We start from the raw sequence: 27,915 nt of genomic DNA, 5'->3' as shown, positions 1-27,915 counted from the left end.
ATATTAAGCAGAGAAGAATAAAAATAAGCCGAGGAGGGAATAGAGGGGGAAATTAAGTAGAAGGAAAGGCACAGAGCCATGTAGCCAAAGTGACCATAAGCGCAGCTGGAGAGTTTTAGAAGGAGAGTTACTTAAAATTGGATGGAAGGTTATAACACCGCATGTGGATTGTGTTTCACGGTTCTCCTGAGGTGTGTATATGTGTGTGTGTGTTGTGTATTCTTACAAGACTCCTTTCAGCTGAGTGCATTCTCAGGTTGAAATTGTGCATAAGCAGATATGAAATTTATGTTATGCTCAAATCGTTCACTAATATATCAAATGCGTTGGAACACATTTGTGCTTTCAAAACAACTATTACAGCAGAACTGACTGTATATTTTTTCCACCATAAATTATAGTGTTTTTTTTTACTTTTTATGTATTACTAATCTACAGCAAATTGTTAAGCAAAAAATGTAAACTTGATCATAATAGAAACTTAATTTAGCAGGGACAATACAGTTTTAAAAGCAATTACATATACAGTCAATAAGCTGTACTTAGGTTAGTACATAGTGGATAAAAGTAGACCCATGGAGGCAGGTTGACTTGGACTCAAATCTGGACTCAACCTTGTACTGGCTGTGTCATCTTCCACAAGCTCATAACTTCCTTGAGCCTTAATTTCCCTGTAAATAGGCTTTAATTACACATACCTGGATGGTTATTAAAGTTAAATCCATTAACATATGCAAAACTCCTAGCATAATATCTGACCTCTAATAAGCATTTAGTAAATGCTACTTCCCTTTCTTCTCCCTTTCTCTAGGTGAATACATTCCTTTACAATAGAATCTTCTTTGGCTACAACCCTCTTCTAGCTCCCCAAAGGTAATTCTCTATAAACTTTGTTCTCCTTTTCTTTTATCTACAGGTTCAAGAATACAGAGAGGCTCTTGAAGCAGTCCTCATCAAGGGCAAAAATGGAGTCCCACTTCTGCCAGAGTTGTACAGTGTTCCTCCTGACAAGGTGAGCTGGACAGTGCCCTAATATGGAGCTGGGGGAAGAGAAGCAGTACCTCAAAAGGACTGCCTTGTCTGACTCAAATGAATTTTAATCTTTTGATTTTAATGTTCTAGAGTCTGTCTTTAGGTATAGGACAATAAAAATATTATTTTATTCCTTTGAAAATAAAGTTTTAAAGCAGGCCTGGTTATGGTACCATTGCTGAGTGAGATGAGGGCAAGACCAAACCTTTCAATGGTAGTTTCATGGGTGTATATTTATCCTCAGACTCATCAAGATGCATATGCTAAATACATATGGCCTTTTTATATGTCAGCTATATCTCAATTTTTTTAAATAAATTATTCAGAGATTATTTTTTTTAGTCAAACTTTAAAGTTGAGAATGGCATGGAGATCAGTAGGCTGAACTAGAGTGAAGTTCTGTGTAAACGCTCAGTATTTGATATTTTCTGCTGTGATATAGTCATCTGTGATTAATAGAGTAGATCAGGCTTGGAAAATGAAGTATGTCTCCATTTTCTCAAAATGCCAGTTGTGATTACCATTGTTCCTTGTCTCCCATTGCAGAACATTAGCTGGGGGAGAGATGCAGTCTTCCATGCTAGTGGGGTTGAATGGACTAAGCTCCTAGAAACATCAGCAGCATCACCTGAGAGCTTGTTATAAATGCAGATTTCAGGCCTTCCCCCACATCTACTCAGTCAGAATCTGCCTTTGGACCAGACCTCAGGTGGTGCATACAGTTAGAGAAGTACTGTCCTAGACTGCTATCATAGTGCTTGACTTTGTAGTGTATTGCATATGTGACTGTTTTATAGAATATGAATCACAGTCCAGACTCGCGCTTTTTGTTGTCTAGTATCTTAAACCTTCTTTTTCTTTATCTTGTTATCTTTTTTAATTTAGGTTGATGAAGAATATAAAAATCCTCACACTGTGGACCGAGTCCCCATGGGCAAACTGCCTCATATGTGGGGACAGTCTCTATACATTTTAGGAAGCTTGATGGCAGAGGTAAGCGGAAACTTCAAGGCTCTTCTACTTTTCTGCTTCAGTCACCATAACAAACAGATTTGTCAGGAACTCATTTGTGAGTGCAAGTTTCCCTGGTGGCTCAGTCATAAGAATCTGCCTGGCAGTGCAGGAGACTGAGGTTCAATTCCTGGGTCAGGAAGGTTCCCTGGAGAAGGAAATGGAACCCACACCAGTATTCTTGCCTGGGAAAACCCATGGACAGAGGAGCCTGGGAGGCTACAATCCATGGGTTGCAAAAGAGTCAGACACGCCTCAGTGACTAAACAACAACAATATTTGTGAGTAGCCTTTTGTGTTCTGCCTTAATTACAAAATTTCCTCCACTTCCAGAGTGGGAACATGGCCAATCCTTGGCAAAATTCTTTCCCCCTAAAAAAAAAAAATCTTTCCCCCTGGTAACCATGTCCCTCATGCTTGCCCAGGGCTTCCTACCCTGGTACTGTACTTGAAGTTGCTCTGAGATCAGGCTGGAAATGCCCCGTGGTGCCTTGTCTGGTAACTGTGAACGTAATTGTTCTTGGATAGTAATGATTTATCCCTGGTGGCTCAGATGGTAAAGAATCTGCCTGCGATACAAGAGACCCGGATTCAATTCCTGGGTTACAAAGATCCCCTGGAGAAGGGAATGGCTGCCCACTCCAGTATTCTTGCCTGGAGAATTTCATGGACAGAGAAGCCTGGTGGGCTATAGTCCATGGGGTCACAAAAAGTCAGACACAACTGCGTGACTAACACTTTCACGTTTTTTCTGTAATGACTTAATGGAGTTAAGTGCTAACTTTTCCAAGCAACATGTTTCATTCTTTAATTGAATAAACTGATGAGAAAATTTTAGGTACCATGACAAGTGTTTATGAGCATCATAGTGTTTTGTTTCTTTGTTTGTTGATAAGGGGCCCTTTATAAGTTCTTTACATTAAACTCTGCTGATACAGTTCTTAACGAAGCACTTAGGAATTTCTTACTTTATGTTCAGCTTATTTGTGACATTTTGAGCCATAAGAAGCTTTCCCTTTCTCAGAGTCTTCCAGAATTGTTGACAAATCTACTTCCCCATTAAAGGTTATCATATAAGCTATAACCCAGGCATTATAGGATTCACTTCAGTTCAGTCGCCCAGTCGTGTCCAACTCTCTGCAACCCCATGAATCGCAGCATGCCAGGCCTCCCTGTCCATCACCAACTCCCAGAGTTCACTCAGACTCATGTCCATCGAGTCAGTGATGCCATCCAGCCATCTCATCCTCTGTCGTCCCCTTTACCTCCTGCCCCCAATTCCTCCCAGCATCAGAGTCTTTTCCAATGAGTCAACTCTTCGCATGAGGTGGCCAAAGTACTGGAGTTTCAGCTTTAGCATCATTCCTTCCAAAGAAATCCCAGGGTTGATCTCCTTCAGAATGGCCTGGTTGGATCTCCTTGCAGTCCAAGGGACTCTCGAGAGTCTCCTCCAACACCACAGTTCGAAAGCATCAATTCTTCGGTGTTCAGCCTTCTTCACAGTCCAGCTCTCACATCCATACATGACCACAGGAGAAACCATAGCCTTGACTAGACAGACCTTAGTTGGCAAAGTAATGTCTCTGCTTTTGAATATGCTATCTAGGTTGGTCATAACTTTTCTTCCAAGGAGTAAGCATCTTTTAATTTCATGGCTGCAGTCACCATCTGCAGTGATTTTGGAGCCCCCAAAAATAAAGTCTGACACTGTTTCCACTGTTTGCCCATCTATTTCCCATGAAGTGATGGGACCGGATGCCATATCTTTGTTTTCTGAATGTTGAGCTTTAAGCCAACTTTTTCACTCTCCACTTTCACTTTCATCAAGAGGCTTTTTAGTTCCTCTTCAGTTTCTGCCATAAGGGTGGTGTCATCTGCATATCTGAGGTTATTGATATTTCTCCTGGCAATCTTGATTCCAGCTTGTGTTTCTTCCAGTCCAGCGTTTCTCATGATGTCTCGGCATAGAAGTTAAATAAGCAGGGTGACAATATACAGCCTTGACGTCCTCCTTTTCCTATTTGGAACCAATCTGTTGTTCCATGTCCAGTTCTAACTGTTGCTTCCTGATTACAGATTTCTCAAAATCCTGCATACAGATTTCTCAAGAGGCAGGTCAGGTGGTCTGGTATTCCCATCTCTTTCAGAATCTTCCACAGTTTATTGTGATCCACACAGTCAAAGGCTTTGGCATAGTTAATAAAGCAGAAATAGATGTTTTTCTGGAACTCTCTTGCTTTTTCCATGATCCAGCGGATGTTGGCAATTTGATCTCTGTTTCATCTGCCTTTTCTAAAACCAGCTTGAACATCAGGAAATTCACGGTTCACGTATTGCTGAAGCGTGGCTTGGAGAATTTTGAGCATTACTTTACTAGGATGTGAGATGAGTGCAATTGTGCAGTAGTTTAAGCATTCTTTGGCCTTGCCTTTCTTTGGGATTGGAATGAAAATTGACCTTTTCTAGTCCTGTGGCCACTGCTGAGTTTTCCAAATTTGCTGGCATATTGAGTGCAGCACTTTCATAGCATCATCTTTCAGGATTTGAAATAGCCCCACTGGAATTCCATCACCTCCACTAGCTTTGTTCGTAGTGATGCTTTCTAAGGCCCACTTGACTTTACATTCTAGGATGTCTGGCTCTAGATGAGTGATCACACCATCGTGATTATCTGGGTCATGAAGATCTTTTTTGTACAGTTCTTCTGTGTATTCTTGCCACCTCTTCTTATAACCCTATAATCCTAGAGCAGGGATCCTATACCTCCAAGATCTAAAGCCTGATGATCTGAGGTGAAACTGATGTAATACCAATAGAAATAAGTGAAAGTAAAAGTCGTGTCCGACTCTTTGCGACCCCATGGACTATATAGTCAATGGAATTCTCCAGGACAGAATACTGGAGTGGGTAGCCTTTCCCTTCTCCAAGGGAATCTTCCCAACCCAGGGATCAAACCGAGGTTTCCCACATTGCAGGCAGATTCTTAACAAGCTGAGCCACAAGGGAAGCCCCAGTAAATGTAATGCATATGAGTCATCCTAAAACCATGCCCCTCACCCTAGTCTGTAGAAAAACTGTCTTCCATGAAACCAGTCCCTGGTACCAAAAAGGTTGGGGACCACTCTCCTAGAGGATCTAGGGTGGGACTTAGCTTTCCTCTCTAAGCCAGACTCTTTGACTTATTTATAAGTAACTTGTGTATTTTCTACAGCTGTTTTTGTTTTGTTTGTCCCAGGTTTGAGGTATAATTGACATAGATCACTATGAGTTTCAGGTGTACAGCATAAAGGTTTATCTTTGGTTGACATTATTATAAATGTAGCAATAATGGGCAGAATGATTTGTTTAAAATCTTTACTTGGTGACTTTCTCATTCAATTAGAATAAATTAAATGCTATTAAAAATGAGGAGATAAATGATATTCTTAAGGGCTAAGTGGATGAGTTCATCCTATTTCATCAAAGACAGAGACTCAGGTCAAGTCAAAAGATATCTGCTGAAAAGAAAGCATAGAGTGCATATGAGTAAATGTGAAAGCAACAGGACTGATGACTTAAATTATTGATTATAAGCATTGTGGTCTGATTGTATAATCATGTGCATGCAGAGAAAATGAAGTTATAACTAGAAAACTTTCTGTTTATCTTTTATACCCCATCTATTTCCAAAAAAGAATTTGTGGCAGCCACTAGAAATTAACTCCAGACAAAATTTAATTTGGATGTGAATTCAGGAGTTTAAACACTTTCATACAGTAAAGGTATTTGCTTTCTTTCCATACTTGCCTCTCACATGTTATGGTACGCATTTCTGGCACTGGTATGTTATTTCTCCTCCAATATTAGCTTTCTTTGGAGATATAATAATCTGTCTTTTTTATGGATTTTCTTTAGGGATTTTTAGCTCCTGGAGAAATTGATCCCCTAAATCGTAGGTTTTCTACTGTACCAAAGCCAGATGTTGTGGTTCAAGGTATGTATTCTTATTCCCAACATCTAAAAACTTTATATTAAAAGGTCTGATTTGGGCCAGTAAATGATGACTTTATTCTTTATGAAGTATTTTGTTAGGCTTAAAAATGTATGTTATAAACTTGGTTCTGCTATTAATCTTACTTATGAGCAAATGTTTAACCACTCTTAACCACTTCTTTTTTCTGGAAACTCATTTCTTTTCACCATGATATATTATAGCCTCCTGATTATCTCTGTTTTTGTCCTGAGTATTCCTTCTATGCTTTTTCTGCTAATATTTCTTTCTTCTCATATCCTCCTAATGGTTGTATACTTAGTCTTATACACTTGTTATTTCTGTATTTACACCCTGCATGTGTTCACTAGGGCTGCCTCCTTCATAATAAATTTCTTTCATGGCTCCAACTATTACTTCTTTAGAGAATGTTCAAACCCTTTTTTTTTTTTTTTTTTGCTCCTAGAAATTAACTTAAATTTTGAGGTTATCTGCTTTATGCAAAACACTGGCTAAGTTCTATAAACATGTTAAGAATTCTAGCCATAATATATATATAAAGGATCTTTGTAGCTTATGCTTTAAATGCAAAACTGACCTTTTTTGTCTCCTTTCCACCCTTTTACCTCTCCCAACTCTCTCAATGATATCACTATTATACTAGTCTCCTAGAGTAGAAAACTCCAGGTGACTTTTGACTCCCCCAAAACGCTGTCCAATATGATACTAGTTCTTCCTGTGAAGGGTTTCCCAGGTGGCTCTGTGGTAAAGAATCCGCCAGCTAATGTAGGAGACACGGGTTTGATCCCTGGGTCGGGAAGATCGCCTGGAGGAGGAAATGGCAACCCACCCCAGTATTCTTGCCTGGGAAATCCCATGGATAGAGGAGCCTTGCGGACTACAGGCCATGCGGTCGCAAAGAGTCAGACACGACTGAAGTCGTTTAGCACAGCACAGCAGCACAGCCTCCTGTGAAGCTCCTCCAATATGTCTCCATTTCAATCCCAACCTCCATTGGAACTGATTCTATATAGAAAAATAATCCTTTGTATTTTCTAAACCTTCTTATACTTGGCATCCTATGTGGTCATAAAGATAGTCTTTTTTATCAACATATATGCATACTTCATTTTATTGTGCTTCACTTTATTGTTCTTTGCAGATTCTGTGTTTTTTTTCTTTCTTTTTTTTTTTTTTTTACAAATTGAAGGTCTATGGCAACCTTGTGTCAAGCAAGTCTATTGGTACCATTTTTCCAAGAGCCTTTGCTCTCTTCATGTGTCTGTCACATTTTATAATTCTAGCAAAACTTCAAGCTTTTCATTATTACTGTATTTGTTATAGCAATCTGGGATCAGTGATCTTTGATGTTACTACTATGACTTGTTGAAGGCTCAGATGATGGTTAGCATTTTTAATAATAATAAAGTATTTTTAACTGAGGCATTCACATTGTGTTTTTAGATACAATACTGTTGCACACAATAAATTAAAGCATAGTGCAAACGTAACTCTTTTTTAATTTTATTTATTTTTTAATTGAGGTATAGTTAATTTGCAATGTTATGTTAGTTTCAAAGGTACACCAAAGTGATTCAGTTGTATATATGTGTGTGTATATATATATATATATACACACACATACAGATATATTCTTTTTCAGATTCTTTTCCATTATAGGTTGCTGTAAGATATTGAGTGTAGTTCCCTTGTTTACCTATTTCATATATAGTAATGTGTATATATTGATCTCATACTCCTAATAGTTTATCCCCCCCTCTACCCTGTCATCCCTTTTGGTAACCATAAGTTTATTTTGTATAAGCATAACTTTTACATATAGACTGGGAAGCTAAAAATTTGTGTGACTTGCTTTATCATGATATTCACTTTATTTCAGTGGTCTGGAACCAAACCTGCGATATCTCTGAAGTATTTGGTACATAACAAACATTATATAAAAGACCATTACTCTCCTTCCATGAGAAAGCTTGCTCCCCTTTGAAGCTTGTGCCATCTGGCTATATTAGTCTCCTGGTTACTCTTGTTCATTCATTCGAGACTTTGAGACTTGGCTTAAAGCCTCCTCTTCTTCCTCAGTTCCTGCCATAGTGATAGATTTCAACATCAGAGTAAGTGCCATCTAATATTTTAGCCTCAGAATTCTTGGATATCCATAACCCTAGTGACCTTCCCTTCTACCACTACTCTACTCACTTTGAGGACCAAACATTAGAATTATTTTACCTCAGATATTCCAATGCCAAAAGTCCCAATCTCCAGTCATAATTACATACTGTTTCAGTTTTCTCTCCCCACCCCATCCCCCAGTTACACTTTTGTCTATTTTCTCCTAGTCTGTCCTTCCCTGGCTTCCCTGTTGGCTCAGTGGTAAAGAATCCTCCTGCCAATGCAGAAGGCACAGGTTCAATCCCTGGGTCACGAAGATTCCTTGGAGAAGAAAATGGCAACTGACTCTAGTATTCTTGCCTGGGAAATACTATGGACAGTGGAGCGTGATGGGCTACAGTCCATGGGTCACAAAATAGTTGGACACAACTTAGCAACTGAGCAATGACAATATCCTTCCTTACCTTTCAGTTGGTCGTCTAAATATCTTAATCACCAGTGCACCATACTTCTGCTACACCCACACAGGAAAATCGTAGCTCCAGATCACCTTTCTTATTTTCTGATCCTATACCTGCCTTGCTAAAATTTTCTAGGAAAAAAAAAAAAATCAAACAAGTGAGCATAGCAGTAGTGCTGTAAATCCACAGTTTCCAACTCAGCTAGGCCCACAGTGCTTCCTGTTAGTCCTTGTTCTTATTATTAGTCAGCATTTTCATTTTTCTCAACAACCCTACTGCTTATTTTCAGCCTCATTTTTGGCCTGCTATTTCATGCTGAATAATCTTAATGTTCTGATCTTTGTCAATTTCCCAAACCCCAACTACATCCTTATTTATATCTTCAACCCATTTTTACCTCTTTTTCTTTAGTCTCAGAGCAGTTGCTTTTTCTCCTCTTCAGCACCAACTCTCCCTTCTGATGGTTGATCCTATCCTTTTCCCCACCCTTCCTAGAAACCTGCTCTTTCCTGTCATCTTTAAACTCTTCTCTGTTGGTTCTGATTTTTAGTAAATTGACATCTTCATCATCCTCTAGTTATCCTACTCTTCCTTTCTTATCCAAACTTCCACTTATTTATATTCCATTCATTCTGATGTCCTTTACAACTAGCTTATTATTCCTTTGAAAGTGCTTTTGCTTAAGTTATTGCCAAACTCAGTAAATATTTTTCAATCCACTTCTTAGTGGGTCTTTCTGTTTTACTTATTGTTTGTTTCTGAGACTCTTAACTCCTGTGTCTTCTATGAGACAATACATTTTTAGATCTCCTTCAACCTAAATTTTATTATTTCTCTTTCTGGGCTTTCTCTTCTGCTTGCCTCTTAACTGTTGGTATTCCTGGGAGTTTTGTCCATAGGCCACTGCTCTTCTTACTCAGAATATTTGTTACTGTATCTCAGCCTCCTCTCATTGCTCACCTTTTCCCTTTTCCTGCCTCCTCACTTCTCCCCTCTCAGTAGATGACCTCACCTCCTATACCATAGAGAAAATATAAGCTATAAGACAAGAACCTCTTACTCCCACCCCCAGGTTTTCCTTCACCTGCCCATTTCTTATATGTTGAAATTTCTGAAGGTTATATTCTAGGTCCTTTTTTCTTCTTTTCTATACATTCTCCTTGACCCATCTTATCTCTTTCTATGCTAATGACTTCTGCACTTTAAATTCAGAATGTCTAAAAGTAATCAGTTGTACCCTCCTAGTTCTACATCACTCATGCCTGCTTTTCTCCCTATTTGCCTATGTCAGTAAATGGTACACTTTTCTCACAGTTACGCAAATAACATTCTCAATATCTCCCCCTCTCTCATCTCCTACATTCAGTCAGTTAACAAGTTCTGATTTCTTTACCTTCTAAATAATTCAGAAATCCATCAAGTTTATCTAGTACCAATGTCATGATCCTAATCTAAGTAATCAGCATCTCTTTCTTGTGTTACTTTTTAAGTGCTCTCCTCATCTTCAGTGTAGGTCGACTATAGTATATCGGTTTATTCTTTCAGCAACTCAAATATGTTCTTTTTAAGATAAAGATATGGATGTATTATTCCCCCGATTACAACTCTGCAAGGGCTTCCCATTACCAACTTTCTTAACAAGACTTACAAGGCTCTTTATGATCTGGTCCCTGACCTTGTCTTCAGTGTCATTTCTCATCATTGTCCTTTTACACCCCATGCTCCTGCTATAAAGGACTTTTTATTATTCCTAGATCTACCTGGTTTTCTGTTGCCCATGAGTCTTTGTCTATGCTATTTTTTGTCTGGAACAACTTCTTCCTTACCTTTACCTTCAGCTTGCCAGAGTAACTCCTATTCAGCCTTCTAGCAAGACTCAATGTCAAATGTCATTTTCTCCAAGGATCATATCTATCTTTGTATCTCTAGCATATGGTAGTATCTAGCACATAAGTGGTACCAAGTAAGCATTTTCTAAATATTTGATAAAACATAAAATGCTGAGTTGTTGGGTTGAAAGTATTCCTAGGGCCCCAGAACGTGGTTCACTTACCTTTCCTTTAGTCCCCTCTACTCCTGCTTCCAACTGCATTGCTCTCTGCAGAACCCTAGGACTTAGGAGAATGCAATTTGGAAATCAGTACTCAAGGATAAAATGCAAAATCCTTAAAGTGACGCACATGCTCTCCATAATGTTCTAACCACTATTTGCCTTTCCAGATTTATTTTGTTGCTGGTGGGGGGTTGTTTATTTTTATTTTTGCCACTTTTCAAATATTTCATGCTACAGCAGTATTGAAATATATGTTGTCCCCACACCACTGCTCTCTCTCTCACATACACACACACACATACTCTTTTCTGTTTTCATGTTTTATGATCATTCTCGGTCTTCAACCTAAAATTAATTTCCTCATTCCTATTCCCTTCTTTCTCCTGGCTAACGTATTCATTCTTTCAAATTCAGCTTAGACATCAACTCCTTCAGGAAGTCTTTTCTGAAACTTCCCTCTACCAACTTCAGACTAGATAGGTGTCACTCTTGGGGGGGTCTCATAATGTTCATATAGATAGATATACACACATATATGTATATATAATTTACAATTTGTTTTATAATCAGTTTATGTATGTGACAATTTTGTTACACTGTGAGCTCCTTGAAGGAAACACTAACTTATTCATCTCTAAATCCCTAGTTTTTAGCATAATGCCTTATCCATTAAAGTGCTTAGTAAATGTTTATTAGTGAATGAAAGGATAACCACATGTGTTTCCCTGGATTTTGTCATCCCACCATTATTCTACCTTTGTATATTTTCCCTGGAGAATCTTTGTCATTTTTCAGTTAGAAGTAATCAAGGTGGTGTTATATCCAGAGGACCTTGTAATCACAGTACCCTGCATATCCTGCCCCAGATCACAGCAACACAATACCATGAGCTCCCCAAGACAGAAAAATACACAAAAGATAATGGAAAAGGAATGCAGAGTAGCACTTTGTTAACTAGGCTTTTGCCCCCCAAACTCAACATAGACAATACTAGTAAGCTGGCATGAACCAAATGGCACCTTAATTTTCTCATAAACCCAATTCAACACACCTTGTGGCACTAGCTAGAGAAGGGAATGGCAACACACTCCGGTGTTCTTGCCGTGAGAATTCCATGGACAGAAGAGCCTGGTGGGGTCCATGGGGTCATAAACAATCAGACATGACTGAGCAACTAACACAACACAGTGGCACTAGAGAAGCAGGAGTAGGGCTCATGTTCGCCCCTATTGCTTAGCATTAAGCCAGTTGAGGTCCCATTCAGATTATTGGCTCCCAGACAGGTATCAGTCCCATAAAGGGAAAATAAATGGAAGAGTCAGTGAGCTGGCCTGGACTTCTTCTCCCTTGTGAGTATGATGAGCACTTCTGAGATGTGAGTGTAAGAGGATGAAAAGGGAGCTGCCAGGCTTGGTAGGCTCTGAGTCTAGAAAAGTGTTATCCCCATCCCCCAGAACAACCACACACAATTTCAAATAGGGCACCTCAATTCTTTATCCTGAATTTACCTTGCCTTCTGTCATTCTCTAGCTATAGAGTGATTTGTATCATTAGGTTATTCTTTATTATCTTCATAATGCTGTCCCTGGCCTCTTTTTTTCTATTTAAACATAGAAACCCAGATACAAAGCAAGCGTGGTGTTCTCTAGAGGCACATAGGTATATAGACAAAAAACAGAATTGAATATTCTAGTCACAAGGTCTTAGTTCCTTTTCCATTTAGATATCGTTATGTACCTAGCATGATGCTTGTTTCCTAAGTTTGTAATAACTGTTAATTTCCTTCTCTTCTTTTTATCTTCCCTTCAAAAAATATTGTGTAGCTTGAGAGAGATCTTTTGGACTTCCTGGGTTCAGTCCCTGGGTTGGGAAGATCTCCTAGAGAAGGAGATGGCAACCCACTCTAGTACTCTTGCCTGGAAAATCCCATGGTCAGAGGAGCCTGATACGCTACAGTCCATGGGGTCACAAAAAGTCAGACACAACTGAGCTACTTCACTTTCTTTCTTGAGAGATCTTTAGGTTCCTGTTGAAATAAAATTTTCTGTTAACCTCATCTTTTTTTTTCTTTCCTACAGTTTCCATTGTAGCTGAAACAGAAGAAATCAAATCCATTTTGAAGAACAAGGGAATTGATGTGGAGACCATTGCTGAGGTATACCCCATCAGAGTACAACCAGCTCGTATTCTCAGCCACATTTATTCCAGCCTAGGTAAGGAGATTGGCTAACCTGCTAGAATCAAAGCATTATTCAATACAGGCTTGTTTCCTTCCATTTTATATTTTCTTGATGTTTTATTTTTATTGCTTTATTAAACTAGATCTGAAATGGAATTTAGAGTCTCTGGAATCAAAGTTTCTAACCCTATATACCCTGAACAGGGTTGATAATTTTCAGTGTGTTTTATGAACTCTTTGATACAAAGGGCATGATTGTTACCAGGCAATGTTGTATCTTCGTTCCAAGTGTGTGCTTAACCAATATGTTCTTCTTCTCTTTCTTGGGACCTATATTTCTGTTTTGAAAAATAGGAATTCTATGTAGATTAATAGCCAAGGAGCTTGTGTCTAGGTCATTTATACTTTGTCATGTAATGAATTAGTTGATAATATTTTAAAATTCCAATTCTTGATCTAATACTTATTTTTAATTAGTACTTATTTTTTATTCAATGTATATATTAAATTTGGTGATAAACACATTAAACAAATTACTACAAATTAAAAATTTATGCAAGTTATTACAAATTTCACATTAAACAAATTACTATGATGTTAACTTTAAGAAAAAAAAAAAAGGATGTGCAAAATTTCTAAACTATCTTTGTGGGAAGCTCAGTAGTGGCCCTGAAAGATATTCAGACCCTAAACCCTGGAACCTGTGAACATTACCTTATATGGCAAAAAGGATTTTTCTGGGTGTTATTAGGTAAAGGAAACTGAGATTGGTGGAGGGGATTATTCTGGGTTATACAGGTGGGCACTAAATATAGTCATAAGTCTTCTTATAAGAGGTACCCAGAGGGAGGTCAGACTATAGAAGTAGGACATGTGATGACAGAAGCAAGAGATTAGAGTGATAAGGCTACTGGCCTTATCCTCTAAGAAGCTGGAAGAGTCAAAGATCAGATTCTCCCCCTGGAGTCTCCAGAAGGAACCAGTTATGCTTGACACGTTGATTTTTATTTTACCCCATAATAGCCATAACGCTCATTTTGGACTTCTGACCTCTAGAACTATAAGAGTATACTTTTATGTTGTTTTAAGCTACTAAGTTTATGTTAATTTGTTATAGCACCAAATGGAAATTAATGCAATCTTAAATCAAGCCACAAATGAGTAAATATATAAATAAAGAATATAGCCTAGATAGTAGATTCCCACTTACAAACCCAAAGTCTATAGTGTGTGTGTGTGTATGTGTCTGTCTGTCTGTCTGTCTGTCTGTGTGTCTGTGTGTGTACTTTTTTCCTTCACCAAGAGTGGTCTTTTAATAATGAAAGCTGAAGATGGCAGAGAAATAGGCCAGGGAGACCACAATCTCCCCCACAAATTCATCAAAAGAACATTTGAACGCTGAGTAAATTCCACAAAACAACTTCTGAATGCCGGCAGAGGATATCAGGCACCCAGAAAAGCAGCCCATTGTCTTCAAAAGGAGATGTTTTATCAACAGTACTGTATAGATGGAGAAGGCTTGAGGCTACTGTAAAAATAAGACTGAAAACCAGAAGCAGGAGGCTTAAGTCCAAATCCTGAGAACACCAGAGAACTCCTGACTCCAGGGAACATTAATCGACAGGAGCTCATCAAATGTCTCCATACCTACACTGAAACCAAGCACCACCTAAGGGCCAACAAGTTCCAGAGCAAGACATACCACGCAAATTCTCCAGCAACACAGGAACACAGCCCTGAGCTTCAATATACAGGCTGCCCAAAGTCACACGAAACCCACTGACATCTCATAACTCATTACTGGACACTTCATTGCACTCCAGAGAGAATAAATCCACCTCCACCCACCAGAACACCAACACAAGCTTCCCTAACCAGGAAACCTTGACAAGCCACCCGTACAACCCCACCAACAGCAAGGAAACTCCACAATAAAGAGAACTCCACAAACTGCCAGAATATAGAAAGGCCACCCCAAACACAGCAATATAAACAAGATGAAGAGACAGAGGAATACCCAACAGGTAAAGGAACAGGATAAATGCCCACCAAACCAAACAAAAGAGGAAGAGATAGGGAATCTACCTGATAAAGAATTCCAAATAATGATAGTGAAAATGATCCAAAATCTTGAAAACAAAATGGAATCACAGATAAATAGCCTGGAGACAAGGATTGAGAAGATGCAAGAAAGGTTTAACAAGGACCTAGAAGAAATAAAAAAGAGTTGATCAATAATGAATAATGCAATAAATGAGATTAAAAAAAACACTCTGGAGGGAACCAACAGTAGAATAACAGAGGCAGAAGATAGGATAAGTGAGATAGAAGATAGAATGGTAGAAATAAATGAATCAGAGAGAAAAAAAGAAAAATGAATTAACAGAAATGAGGACAATCTCAGAGACCTCTGGGACAATGTTAAACGCCCCAACATTCGAGTCATAGGAGTCCCAGGAGAAGAAGACAAAAAGAAAGACCATGAGAAAATACTTGAGAAGATAATAGTTGAAAACTTCCCTAAAATGGGGAAGGAAATAATCACCCAAGTCCAAGAAATCCAGAGAGTCCCAAACAGGATAAACCCAAGGCAAAACACCCACAGACACATATTAATCAAATTAACAAAGATCAAACAGAAAGAACAGATATTAAAAGCAGCAAGGGAAAAACAACAAATAACACACAAGAGGATTCCCATAAGGATAACAGCTGATCTTTCAATAGAAACTCTTCAAGCCAGGAGGGGATGGCAGGACATACTTAAAGTGGTGAAAGAAAATAACCTACAGCCCAGATTACTCTACCCAGCAAGGATCTCATTCAAATATGAAGGAGAAATCAAAAGCTTTACAGATAAGCAAAAGCTGAGAGAATTCAGCACCAGCAAACCAGCTCTCCAACAATCACTAAAGGATCTTCTCTAGACAGGAAGCACAGAAAGGGTGTATAAACTCAAACCCAAAACAAAAAAGTAAATGACAACAGGATCATACTTATCAATAATTACCTTAACCATAAATGGGTTGAATGCCCCAACCAAAAGACAAAGACTGGCTGAATGGATACAAAAACAAGACCCCTACATATGTTGTCTACAAGAGACCCACCTGAAAACAAGGGACACATACAGACTGAAAGTGAAGGGCTGGAAAAAGATATTCCACGCAAATAGAGACCAAAAGAAAGCAGGAGTAGCAGTACTCATATTAGACAAAATAGACTTTAAAACAAAGGCTGTGAAAAGAGACAAAGGACACTACATAATGATCAAAGGATCAATCCAAGAAGAAGATATAACTATTATCAATATATATGCACCCAACATAGGAGCACCACAATATGTAAGACAAATGCTAACAAGTATGAAAGGGGAAATTAACAATAATGCAATAATAGTGGGAGACTTTAATACCCCACTCTCACCTATGGATAGATCAACTAAACAGGAAAATTAGCAAGGAAACACAACCTTTAAATGATACAATAGACTGGTTAGACCTAATTGATATCTATAGGACATTTCACCCCAAAACAATGAATTTCACCTTTTTCTCAAGCACACACAGAACCTTCTCCAGGATTGATCACATCCTGGGCCATAAATCTAGCCTTGGTAAATTCAAAAAAATTGAAATCATTCCAAGCATCTTTTCTGACCACAATGCAGTAAGATTAGATCTCAATTACAGGAGAAAAACTATTAAAACTTCCAACATATAGAGGCTGAACAACACGCTGCTGAATAACCAACAAACGACAGAAGAAATCAAAATATGCATAGAAACGAATAAAAATGAAAACACAACAACCCCAAACCTGTGGGACACTGTAAAAGCAGGGGAAGGTTCATAGCAATACCGGCATACCTCAAGAAACAAGAAAAAAGTCAAATAACCTAACTCTACACCTAAAGCAACTAGAAAAGGAAGAAATGGAGAACCCCAGGGTTAGTAGAAGAAAAGAAATCTTAAAAATTAGGGCAGAAAGAAATGCAAAAGAAACAAAAGAGACCATAGCAAAAATCAACAAAGCCAAAAGCTGGTTCTTTGAAAGGATAAATAAAATTGACAAACCATTAGCCAGACTCATCAAGAAACAAAGGGAGAAAAATCAAATCAATAAAATTAGAAATGAAAATGGAGAGATCACAAAAGACAACACAGAAATACAAAGGATCATAAGAGACTACTATCAGTAATTATATGCCAATAAAATGGACAACTTGGAAGAAATGGACAAATTCTTAGAAAAATATAACTTTCCAAAACTGAACCAGGAAGAAATAGAAAATCTTAACAGACCCATCACAAGCACGAAAATTGAAACTGTAATCAGAAATCTTCCAGCAAACAAAAGCCCAGGGCCAGACAGCTTCACGGCTGAATTCTACCAAAAATTTAGAGAAGAGCTAACACCTATCCTACTCAAACTCTTCCAGAAACTTGCAGAGGAAGGTAAACTTCCAAACTCATTCTATGAGGCCGCCATCACCCTAATACCAAAACCTGACAAAGATGCCACAAAAAAAGAAAACTACAGGACAATATCACTGGTGAACATAGATGCCAAAATCCTTAACAAAATTCTAGCAATCAGAATCCAACAACACATTAAAAAGATCATACACCATGACCAAGTGGGCTTTATCCCAGGGATGCAAGGATTCTTCAATATCTGCAAATCAATCAATGTAACTCACCACATTAACAAATTGAAAAATAAAAGCCATATGATTATCTCAATAGATGCAGAGAAAGCCTTTGACAAAATCCAACATCCATTTATAATAAAAAAAAAAAAACTCTTCAGAAAGCAGGAATAGAAAGAACATACCTCAACATAATAAAAGCTATATATGACAAACCCACAGCAAACATTATCCTCAATGGTGAAAAATTGAAAGCATTTCCCCTAAAGTCAGGAACAAGACAAGGGTGCCCACTTTCACCACTACTATTCAACATAGTTTTGGAAGTTTTGGCCACAGCAAGCAGAGCAGAAAAAGAAATAAAAGGAATCCAAATTGGAAAAGAAGAAATAAAACTCTCACTGTTTGCAGATGACATGATCCTCTACATAGAAAACCCTAAAGATTCCACCAGAAAATTACTAGAGCTAATCAATGAACATAGTAATGTTGCAGGATATAAAATCAACACACAGAAATCCCTTGCATTCCTATACACTAATAATGAGAAAATAGAAAGAGAAATTAAGGAAACAATTCATTCACCATTGTAATGAAAAGAATAAAATACTTAGGAATATATCTACCTAAAGAAACTAAAGACCTATATATAGAAAACTATAAAATGCTGGTGATAGAAATCAAAGAGGATACTAATAGATGGAGAAATATACTGTGTTCCTGTATTGGAAGAATCAATATATTGAAAATGAGTATACTACCCAAAGATATCTATAGATTCAATGCAATCCCTAGCAAGCTACCAATGGTATTTTTCACAGAGCTAGAACAAATAATTTCACAATTTGTATGGAAATACAAAACACCTCGAATAGCCAAAGCAATCTTGAGAAAGAAGAATGGACCTGGAGGAATCAACCTGCCTGACTTCAGGCTCTACTACAAAGCCACAGTCATCAAGACAGTAAGGTACTGGCACAAAGACAGAAATACAGATCAATGGAACAAAATAGAAAGCCCAGAGATAAACCCACGCACCTATGGAACCTTATCTTTGACAAAAGAGGCAAGAATATACAATGGATTAAAGACAATCTCTTTAACAAGTGGTGCTGTGAAAACTGTCAACCATTTGTAAAAGAATGAAACTAGAACACTTTCTAATACCATACATAAAAATAAGCTCAAAATGGATTAAGGATCTAAACACAAGACCAGAAACTATAAAACTCCTAGAGGAGAACATAGGCAAAACACTCTCCGACATAAATCACAGCAGGATCCTCTATGACCCACCTCCCAGAATATTGGAAATAAAAGCAAAAATAAACAAATGGGACCTAATTCAACTTAAAAGCTTCTGCATAACAAAGGAAACTATAAGCAAGATGAAAAGACAGCCTTCAGAATGGGAGAAAATAATAGCAAATGAAGCAACTGACAAAGAATTAATCTCAAAAATATATAAGCAACTCCTGCTGCTCAATTCTAGAAAAATAAACGACCCAATCAAAAAATGGGCCAAAGAACTAAACAGACATTTCTCCAAGGAAGACATACAGATGGGTAACAAACACATGAAAAGATACTCAGCATCACTCATTATCAGAGAAATGCAAATCAAGACCACAATGAGGTACCATTTCACATCAGTCAGAATGGCTGTGATCCAAAAGTCTACAAGCAATAAATGCTGAAGAGGGTGTGGAGGAAATGGAATCCTCTTACTGTTGGTGGGAATGCAAACTAGTACAGCCACTATGGAGAACAGTGTGGAGATTCCTCAAATAACTGGAAATGGAACTTCCATACAACCCAGCAATCCCACTGCTGGGCATACACATCAAGGAAACCAGAATTGAAAGAGACACACGTACCCCAATGTTCATTGCAGCACTGTTTATAATAGCCAGGACATGGAAGCAACCTAGATGTCCATCAGCAGACGAATGGCAAAGAAAGCCGTGTTACATATACACAGTGGAGTATTACTCAGCCATTAAAAAGAATACATTTGAATCAGTTCTAATGAGGTGGATGAAACTGGAGCCTATTACACAGTGAAGTAAGCCAGAAAGAAAAACACCAATACAGTATGCTGCTGCTGCTGCTGCTGCTAAGTCACTTCAGTCATGTCCGACTCTGTGTGACCCCATAGACAGCAGCCCACCAGGCTCCCCCGTCCCTGGGATTCTCCAGGCAAGAACACCAGGGTGGGTTGCCATTTCCTTCTCCAATGCATGGAAGTGAAAAGTGAAAGTGAAGTCACTCAGTCGTGTCTGACTCTTGGAGACCCCATGGACTGCAGCCTACCAGGCTTCTTCATCCATGGGATTTTCCAGGCAAGAGTACTGGAGTGGGGTGCCATTGCCTTCTCCACCAATACAGTATACTAACGCATATATATGGAATTCAGAAAGATGGTAATGATAACCCTGTGTGCGAGACAGCAAAAGAGAACAGTCTTTTGGACTCTGTGGGAGAGGACGAGGGTGGGATGACTTGGGAGAATGGCATTGAAACATGTATAATATCATATGTGAAATGAATCACCAGACCAGGCTCGATGCATGATACTGGATGCTTGGGGCTGGTGCACTGGGATGACCCAGAGGGATGGTACGGGAGGTAGGTGGGAGGGGGCTTCAGGATGAGGAACACATGTACACCCATGGCAGATTCATGTCAATGTATGGCAAAACCAATACAATATTGTAGAGTAATTAGCCTCCAATTAAAACAAATAAATTTATGTTAAAAATAATAATAATAATTAAAGCCAAGCCAAATTTTGTCCAGCCCCAAACCAGCCTCCTTCCCTTGTTACCAAACCTACTCCAGACACTCAATTTCCATACAGTTATGCAGATCTAAATCGAGAGGGAATTAACCAAAAAGGAAAGGACTAGCAGTCAAAGCTTACTGTTCTTTGTCTTTCTTAGCACCCATATTTTTAATTTATTTTTTAATTGGAGGAAAAAATGCTTTTGCAGTGTTGTGTTGGTTTGTGCCATACAACAATGAAAATCAGCCCTAATTATATCTCCTCTCTCTTGAGCCTCCCTCCCCTCCCCCATCTCACTCCTAGAACTCATATTTTATGCCAGCAGGGCCTGAACTCCCAGAGCTACTAATATTGCATCTGGCTTTATGAATAAATGGATTTCTCTCACCTTTCCATTCTAGCTATAATGTAGGAAATCCCTTTTCTTTTTAAATTAAATATGTTTGGAAGTTCCTAAATAAATTTTATTAGAAAAAATGGAAAACTAAAATATAAACACATAGAAATTATCAAGTTTATTGAATATAGGTCTCAGATCCTAATTAGGTCTCAGGGCCTAATTAATTTTTAAAATCTAGCCACAGATTGCCTTGAATATTGCAAATTACTGATCCCTCTATTCCTTCTACATACTCAACCCTATTTGTGGTAAATGACAAGTCAAGACTCTGAAACATCTGAGATTAATTTGCACTGATGCTTTTCTAGGTGAGATGGGGTACCTCAGTCCTTCCCAGAACCTGCTTTCTGGGTTTTTTTAAACCTCCTTGGCCATTCACTCTAGTCTGAGGCTAGATACCAGTCTCCAGATACCAATCCACTAGCACTAAATCTTTTGAAATAAGAAAAGTATGTCTCTGTCTAACCCAAATCTTGGTGGTTGTGGTGGGTTAGTTGCTAAGTCATGTCTGACTCTTGAGACCCCATGGACTGTAGCCTTCCAGGCTCCTCTGACCATGGGATTTTCTAGGCAAGAATACTGGAGTGGGTTGCCATTTCCTTCTCCAGGATATCTTCCTGACCCAGGAATCAAACCCACATCTCCTGCATAGCAGGCAGATTCTTTACCCCTGAACCACTAGGAAGCCCTAGTGCCCTAACCCAAATCTTACTCCATGAATATAGTTAATCTTGTAGTCACTGTCTTCTTTGTCCTTCTTAGAAGTCTCTGTGGTTTGGAGTTTGTGCAAGTCCTATTGGTGCCGTTAATATGATTCTCTCTGGCTTTCACTTAGAAGTTGATACATTTTACCCTTTTCTTCACATCTATTGTTCTAAACTCAGCATAATCTTACTAGGATATAGGTAACTTGCAAGTTCTGGGCCTTCATTCTTGAAATCTACCTTCATCACATCAGATCTTTCCAACAAACAAAAACAAACTCCTTACTGATTACTTTTTCAAAGTCTATACACTGTTTTGGGCCTGTTGCTAATTTATTATTTCCTAGGCAAAGGAAATGAGGGCTGCTATGTCTCCAGGACTTCAGTTTAATGAATAATCAAACATTTCAGGGACTCAAGTAGCAAGTTATATTTATTTTCCAAATGTGCTCCTTCATTTGCTTCCTTCATTCTTTTTTTCATAAGGATCTGTTGTTCACATTTCTGTACCAGGCACTGGGGTTGATGCTGTGAGAGACATAGACATATAACCAAATAATTATAGTACAGTGTTATAAATGCTATTAAAATGGCATTATGTACAGAATATAGGAGAAAGTAAGTAGATTTGCCTTATAAAATGAGTGTGTGTATGCTTAGTCACTCAGTTGTGTTCGGCTCTGCAACCGCATGGACTGTAGCCCGCCAGGCTCCTCTGCCATAGGGATTCTCCAGACAAGAATACTGGAGTGGGTTGCTATGCCCTCCTCCAGCGGATCTTCCCAACCCAGGGATCAAACTCAGGTCTCCCTCATTACAGGCGGATTCTTTACTATCTGAACCACATGTTTCTTCATAGTTCCATTATTTTAATGATTTCACAATAACAAAATTGCTTTAAGGATTCATTGAATGACAGCTGTGATTCCACCAAGGAAAACAGGATATTTTGTCACTAGGTATGTTCATTTATATATGTTAATTAAGTGGGATTCTATAAGTGAAGTCGCTCAGTCATGTCCAACTCTTTGCGACCCCATGGACTGTAGCCTGCCAGGCTTCTCCATCCATGGGATTCTCCAGGCAAGAATACTGGAGTGCGTTACCATTTCCTTCTCCAGAGGATCGTCCCCACCCAGGGATTGAACCCGGGTCTCCCACGTTGGAGGCAGACGCTTTAACCTCTGAGCCACCAGGGAAGATATGCCTCACCTCAAATACTGTTATTTCAGTTCCATAATATGTTTTTTTTAATTTTTAAATATTATGTGGTTAATCAACTTTGGGAGCATAAGAACGTTATAGGTGAGTGCTGTCAGAAACACGGTGGAGTGAAAAGCTACCTTTGTCTCGCACCTTCAGCCAGTAAAACATTCACAATACAATGAAGGTGCCTCTGCCTAACATGACAGGATGCTGAAAAATTCCACACCTCTGTACATCCAAAGATGGTGGACTGGAACACATAGAGGAGATGGAACGAGGGAACAACGGAGTTGATGCCTGCAGTCCCAGTTGTCTGACTGTGGCAGCTGAGCCCACAGCTTCAGAGAGCCCAGTAGCAGCAGGGGAAGCAGCCACATGACCCTGACTTTAGGAAGTGACCGCACTGGCGCCCACCACCACAGGTAACTTGGCGGCAGCAGCAGCAATGGGGCCTGGGACCGTATCTTTCCTGCCACTGAGGCACCTGTGATCCTATACTCTGGCCTCTCCTTATTTGCACTGGTAAATTCAGTGAACCTGATAGCACTGGACACAGTAGAGGCACCTGTGCACCCAGCTTCCCCTCCCACATTGTTCCCCTTTCCCCAAAGCAGAGCCTGTGTCTCAGGGGATCTCCCACACCAGAGAAGACCCCACCATCCCAGTAATGACAGCAGCTCTGGCAGAAGCAGTGAAGCAATGACCATAGAGGAACAGGAAGCAAAAGCAAAGACACAGAGGAAACATCTCGTAGAGGCTGGAACCTGCCAGCTTTCAAATATAACCAGAGGCAACTCAGGTAAGCAAAACCAAAAACTACCTAATACCGCCACCTACTGGAAGACAAAAGAGAATTGTAATTCCCGACCTGTCATTTAATTTCAAATGTGCCAGCAGAGGAACAATCCATCAAGCAAAATGACAATTCTCCAGAAATCAAACTTAAATTCATGGAATTTTGAGATCTAACTGATAAAGAATTCAAAATAGACATCATGAAGAAGCTCAATGAGATACAAGAAGACTTAGAAAGACAGTTTAATGAGGTCAGGAATAAAATTAGTGAACAAAAGGAATACTTTGCCAACCAGATTGAAATTCTAAAAATGAACCAAACAGAAATTCTTGAGCTGAAGAACACGATAAACAAGACGAAGAATGTATTAGAAAGTATTGGAAATGGAGCAGATCATATGAAAGACAGCATTAGTGAGCTCAAAGATAGAAACCTAGAAATGATACAAATAGAAGAGCAAAGAAAAGTAAGATACATATAAAAAGAAGAAATCATATGGGAGCTACACAACTCTTTTAGGAAAGACAGCACTAGAATAATGGGTATCCCAGAAGGAGAAGAGAACAGAGAAATTATTTTAAAAAACTATAGCTGATATCTTCCCAAACTTGGGGAAGAAGCTGGACAATCGAGTCTATGAAGCAATGAGAACACCTAATTAAGCTAATTGCAAAGAAGACCTTTTCTAAGATCATATTATATTAAAATTGTCAGAAGTTAATGACAAAGAGTTGGCTCATTGGAAAAGACCCTGATGCTGGGAGGGATTGGGGGCAAGAGGAGAAGGGGACAACAGAGGATGAGATGGCTGGATGGCATCACCGACTCGATGGACATGAGTTTGAGTAAACTCCGGGAGTTGGTGATGGACAGGGAGGCCTGGCGTGCTGCAATTCATGGGGTCGCAAAGAGTCGGACACACTGAACGACTGAACTGAACTGAACTGAACTGAACTGAACTGAATGACAAAGAATTTTAAAGGCAGCCGGGGGGGAAAAGATGGTAACCTACAAAGGAATCCCTATTAAGCTATCAGCAGATTTCTCAGCAGAAACCCTTACAGCCAGGGGAAAGTGAAATGACATTCTCAAAATACAGAAAAAACTGTCACCCCAGAATACTTTTATGTATAAAACTATCATTCATATATGAAGGAAAAATAAAGGCTTTCCTAGACAAAAGCTGAAGGAATTCATCAACACTAGATCTGCCTTACAAGAGATATTGAAAGGAACTTTTCTACCAGAAACAAAATATGAAAAACATACAAAACTTTAAGCAAGGTGGTAATAGAATCATAAAATTGCAACTCTTTGTCAGAATAGATTTGTAAACACTTATTAAAAGCTAAAGGGAAAAAAGAAAGCCAAAAAATAATTATACCTATCTTATATTGGTAACAAGCTGATAACATTAAAAGGGATAATTTGAGATGACACAGTCATAAAAGGGGAGAAGGAAAAGAACAGAACTCATGTAGGTGAGTGAACATAAGATGTTATCAGCATAAAAAAGACTATTTTATCTATAAGAAATTTTATACAAACCTCAGGGTAACTGTGAAAATAAAGTAGACACACACACACAAAGAATAAACTGAGGAACATATCACAGAAAACCATTAAGCCAAAATGGCAGACGAAAACAAAAGGAAAAAGAAAGTAGAGATATGGACATGGAAGCAACCTAGATATCCACTGACAGATGAATGGATAAAGAAGCTGTGGTACATATATACAATGGAATATTACTCAGCCATAAAAAGGAAAGCATTTGAGTCAGTTCTAATGAGGTGGATGAACCTGGAGCCTATTATACAGAGTGAAGTCAGAAATAGAAAAACAAATATCATTTATTAATACATATATATGGAGTCTAGAAGGATGGTACTGATGAACCTTTTTGCAGGGCAACAGTGGAGACGCAGACATAGAGAACAGACTTGTGGACATGAGTGGAGGGTAGGAAGGAGAGAGTGGGATGAATGGAGAGAGTAGCATGGAAATAAACACACTCAGTTCAGTTCAGTCGCTCAGTCCTGTCCGACTCTTTGCGACCCCATGAATTGCAGCACACCAGGCCTCCCTGTGCATCACCAACTCCCAGAGTTTACTCAAACTCATGTCCATTGAGTCAGTGATGCCATCCAGCCATCTCATCCTCTGTCGTCCCCTTCTCCTCCTGCCCCCAATCCCTCCCAGCATCAGGGTCTTTTCCAATGAGTCAACTCTTTGCATCAGGTGGCCAAAGTACTAGAGTTTCAGCTTTAGCATCAGTCCTTCCAATGAACACCTAGAACTGATCTCCTTTAGAATGGACTGGTTGGATCTCCTTGCAGTCCAAGGGACTCTCAAGAGTCTTCACCAACACCACAGTTCAAAAGCATCAATTCTTCGGCTCTCTGCTTTCTTCACAGTCCAACTCTCACGTCCATACATGACCACTGGAAAAACCATAGCTTTGACTAGATAGGCCTTTGTTGGCAAAGTAATGTCTCTGCTTTTGAATATGCTGTCTAGATTGGTCATAACTTTCCTTCCAAGGAGTAAGTGTCTTTTAATTTCATTAAAATTAAAATTTCATTTAATTTCACACACTACCACATGTAAAATAGATAGCCAATGGGAATTTGCTGAGACTCAGGGACTTCAAACCAGGATTCTAACAACCTAGAGGAGTAGGAAGGGGTGGGAGGTGGGAGGGAGGGGACATATGTATGCTGCTGCTGCTGCTTAGTCACTTCAGTCATGTCTGACTCTGTGTGACCCTATGGACTGCAGCCCACCAGGCTCCTCTGTCCATGCAGTTCTCTAGGCAAGAGTATTAGAGTGGGTTGCCATGCCCTCCTCCAGGGGATCTTCCCAACCCAGGGATCAAACCTGGGTCTCTTGCACTGGAGGCAGATTCTTTATTATTGAGCCACCAGCGAAACCCAGACATATGTATACCTATGGTTAATTCATCTTGATGTATAGCAGAAACCAACACAATATTATAAAGCAATTATCTTTCAATTTAAAATAAATTTAAAAAATGATAAAAAAGAAACAGTGGAGATAATAGAGCAACCAGAAAACGAAAGATAAAATGGCAGTATTGTCTTCATCTATCTATAATTAACCTAAATATAAATAAATTGAATTCATCAATCAAAAGACACATGATGGCTAAATGGAATAAAAAATAAGACCCAACTATTTTCTGCTTCCAGGAGATACATCTCAACTCTAAAGACAAACATGGGTTAAAAGGGGAGATATATCAAATGATACTCCAAACAAATAGCATTCAAATGAAAGCAGATGTAGCCATATTCATATCAAATAAAATAGATTTAAAGCCAAAAAAGGTAACATACAAAAATGAAAGTATATAATGACAAAAGGGACAATTCATCAAAAGATATAACAGTGATTAGTATTAATATATATACCTAACATAGGAGCATCAAAATATATAAGACAATTGTTAACAGGCCTAAAGGGAGAAACTGACAGCAGCAACACAATAATAGTAGGAGACTTTAAATGCCCCAGTTACATCAGTGGTTAAATCAGACAGAAAGTCAACAAGGAAATAAGTCTTAGTGAAACTTTCAACCAGATGGATTAGATAGATTTGTATAGAACATTCCATCGAAATGCAGCAGAATACACATTCTTCTCAAGTGCATGTGGAACTTTCTCCAGGATAGACCATATTTTGGGACACAAAATAAGTCTCAATAAATTTAAGGAGATTGAAATTGTATCAAGCATCTTTTCCAATCACAGTGGAATGAAACTAGAAATTACCTATAAGAAGAAAACTGAAAGAATCACAGATATATGGAGACTTAACAACATCCAATTAACAACTATTAGATCAATGAAGAAATCAAAGGAGAAATGAAAAGTTACTTGAAGACAAATGAAAATACAACATACCAAAATCTATGAGATGCAGCAAAACCTGGGAGGGAAGTTTATAACAATACAGGCCTACCTCAAGAAACAAGGAAACTGAGCAGCATCAGAAACCAGATGTTGGTCTGGGCTGGAAGCTGAACCTCCACAGACTCATAGGACCCTTAGGTCCCCTGCCAGGGGAGCCACTGGAATTTGGATGTTCCATTCTACCATAACCTGGTCAGCTCTGAGGTGCAACTTGACACTGGAAACCCCATTCCCTGCCTCCGGGCAGAGAAGAATATTTTTTAAAAAAAAGCAAACTCTCAGATAAACAATCTTACCTTACCTTACACCTAAAGGGACTAGAAAAAGAAGAACAAGCAAAACTCAAGTTAATGGAAGGAAATAATAAAGATTGGAGTTGAAATAAATGAAATAGAAAAAGACAGTAGAAAAGATCAATTAAACTAAGAGCTGATCCTTTAAAAAGATAAACAATATCAACAAACCATTAGCTAGACTCACTAAGAAAAAAAAGAGAGCCCCCCAGAAGTGAAAGAGGATAACTAACAATGGATACCATAGTACAGAGTTATAAGAAAATAAAGAAGAGAGAAGGCCCTCATAAACAAATCAGAAGTGAAAG

The 27,915-nt window shown here is 38.7% G+C and overlaps 1 protein-coding gene across 5 annotated transcripts in view; it reads left to right on the top strand.

Moving 5' to 3' along the window:
* PHKA1 (phosphorylase kinase regulatory subunit alpha 1) overlaps positions 1-27,915 on the top strand; it is a 175,154-nt gene that overhangs the window by 45,551 nt on the left and 101,688 nt on the right. For all 5 annotated transcript variants that reach the window (XM_018043850.1, XM_018043848.1, XM_018043847.1 and 2 more), the window contains exons 11-14: positions 917-1,012; positions 1,918-2,025; positions 5,938-6,016; positions 12,736-12,870. In XM_018043850.1, coding sequence (XP_017899339.1) covers positions 917-1,012; positions 1,918-2,025; positions 5,938-6,016; positions 12,736-12,870 — 418 coding nt within the window. The remainder of the gene's footprint in view (positions 1-916; positions 1,013-1,917; positions 2,026-5,937; positions 6,017-12,735; positions 12,871-27,915) is intronic.

Source organism: Capra hircus (assembly GCF_001704415.2).
Source record: "Capra hircus breed San Clemente chromosome X unlocalized genomic scaffold, ASM170441v1, whole genome shotgun sequence".
Classification (NCBI taxonomy): Eukaryota; Metazoa; Chordata; class Mammalia; order Artiodactyla; family Bovidae; genus Capra; species Capra hircus.
The sequence above is the reverse complement of the archived record's forward strand: the minus strand, read 5'-3'. Positions and strand labels throughout refer to the sequence as shown.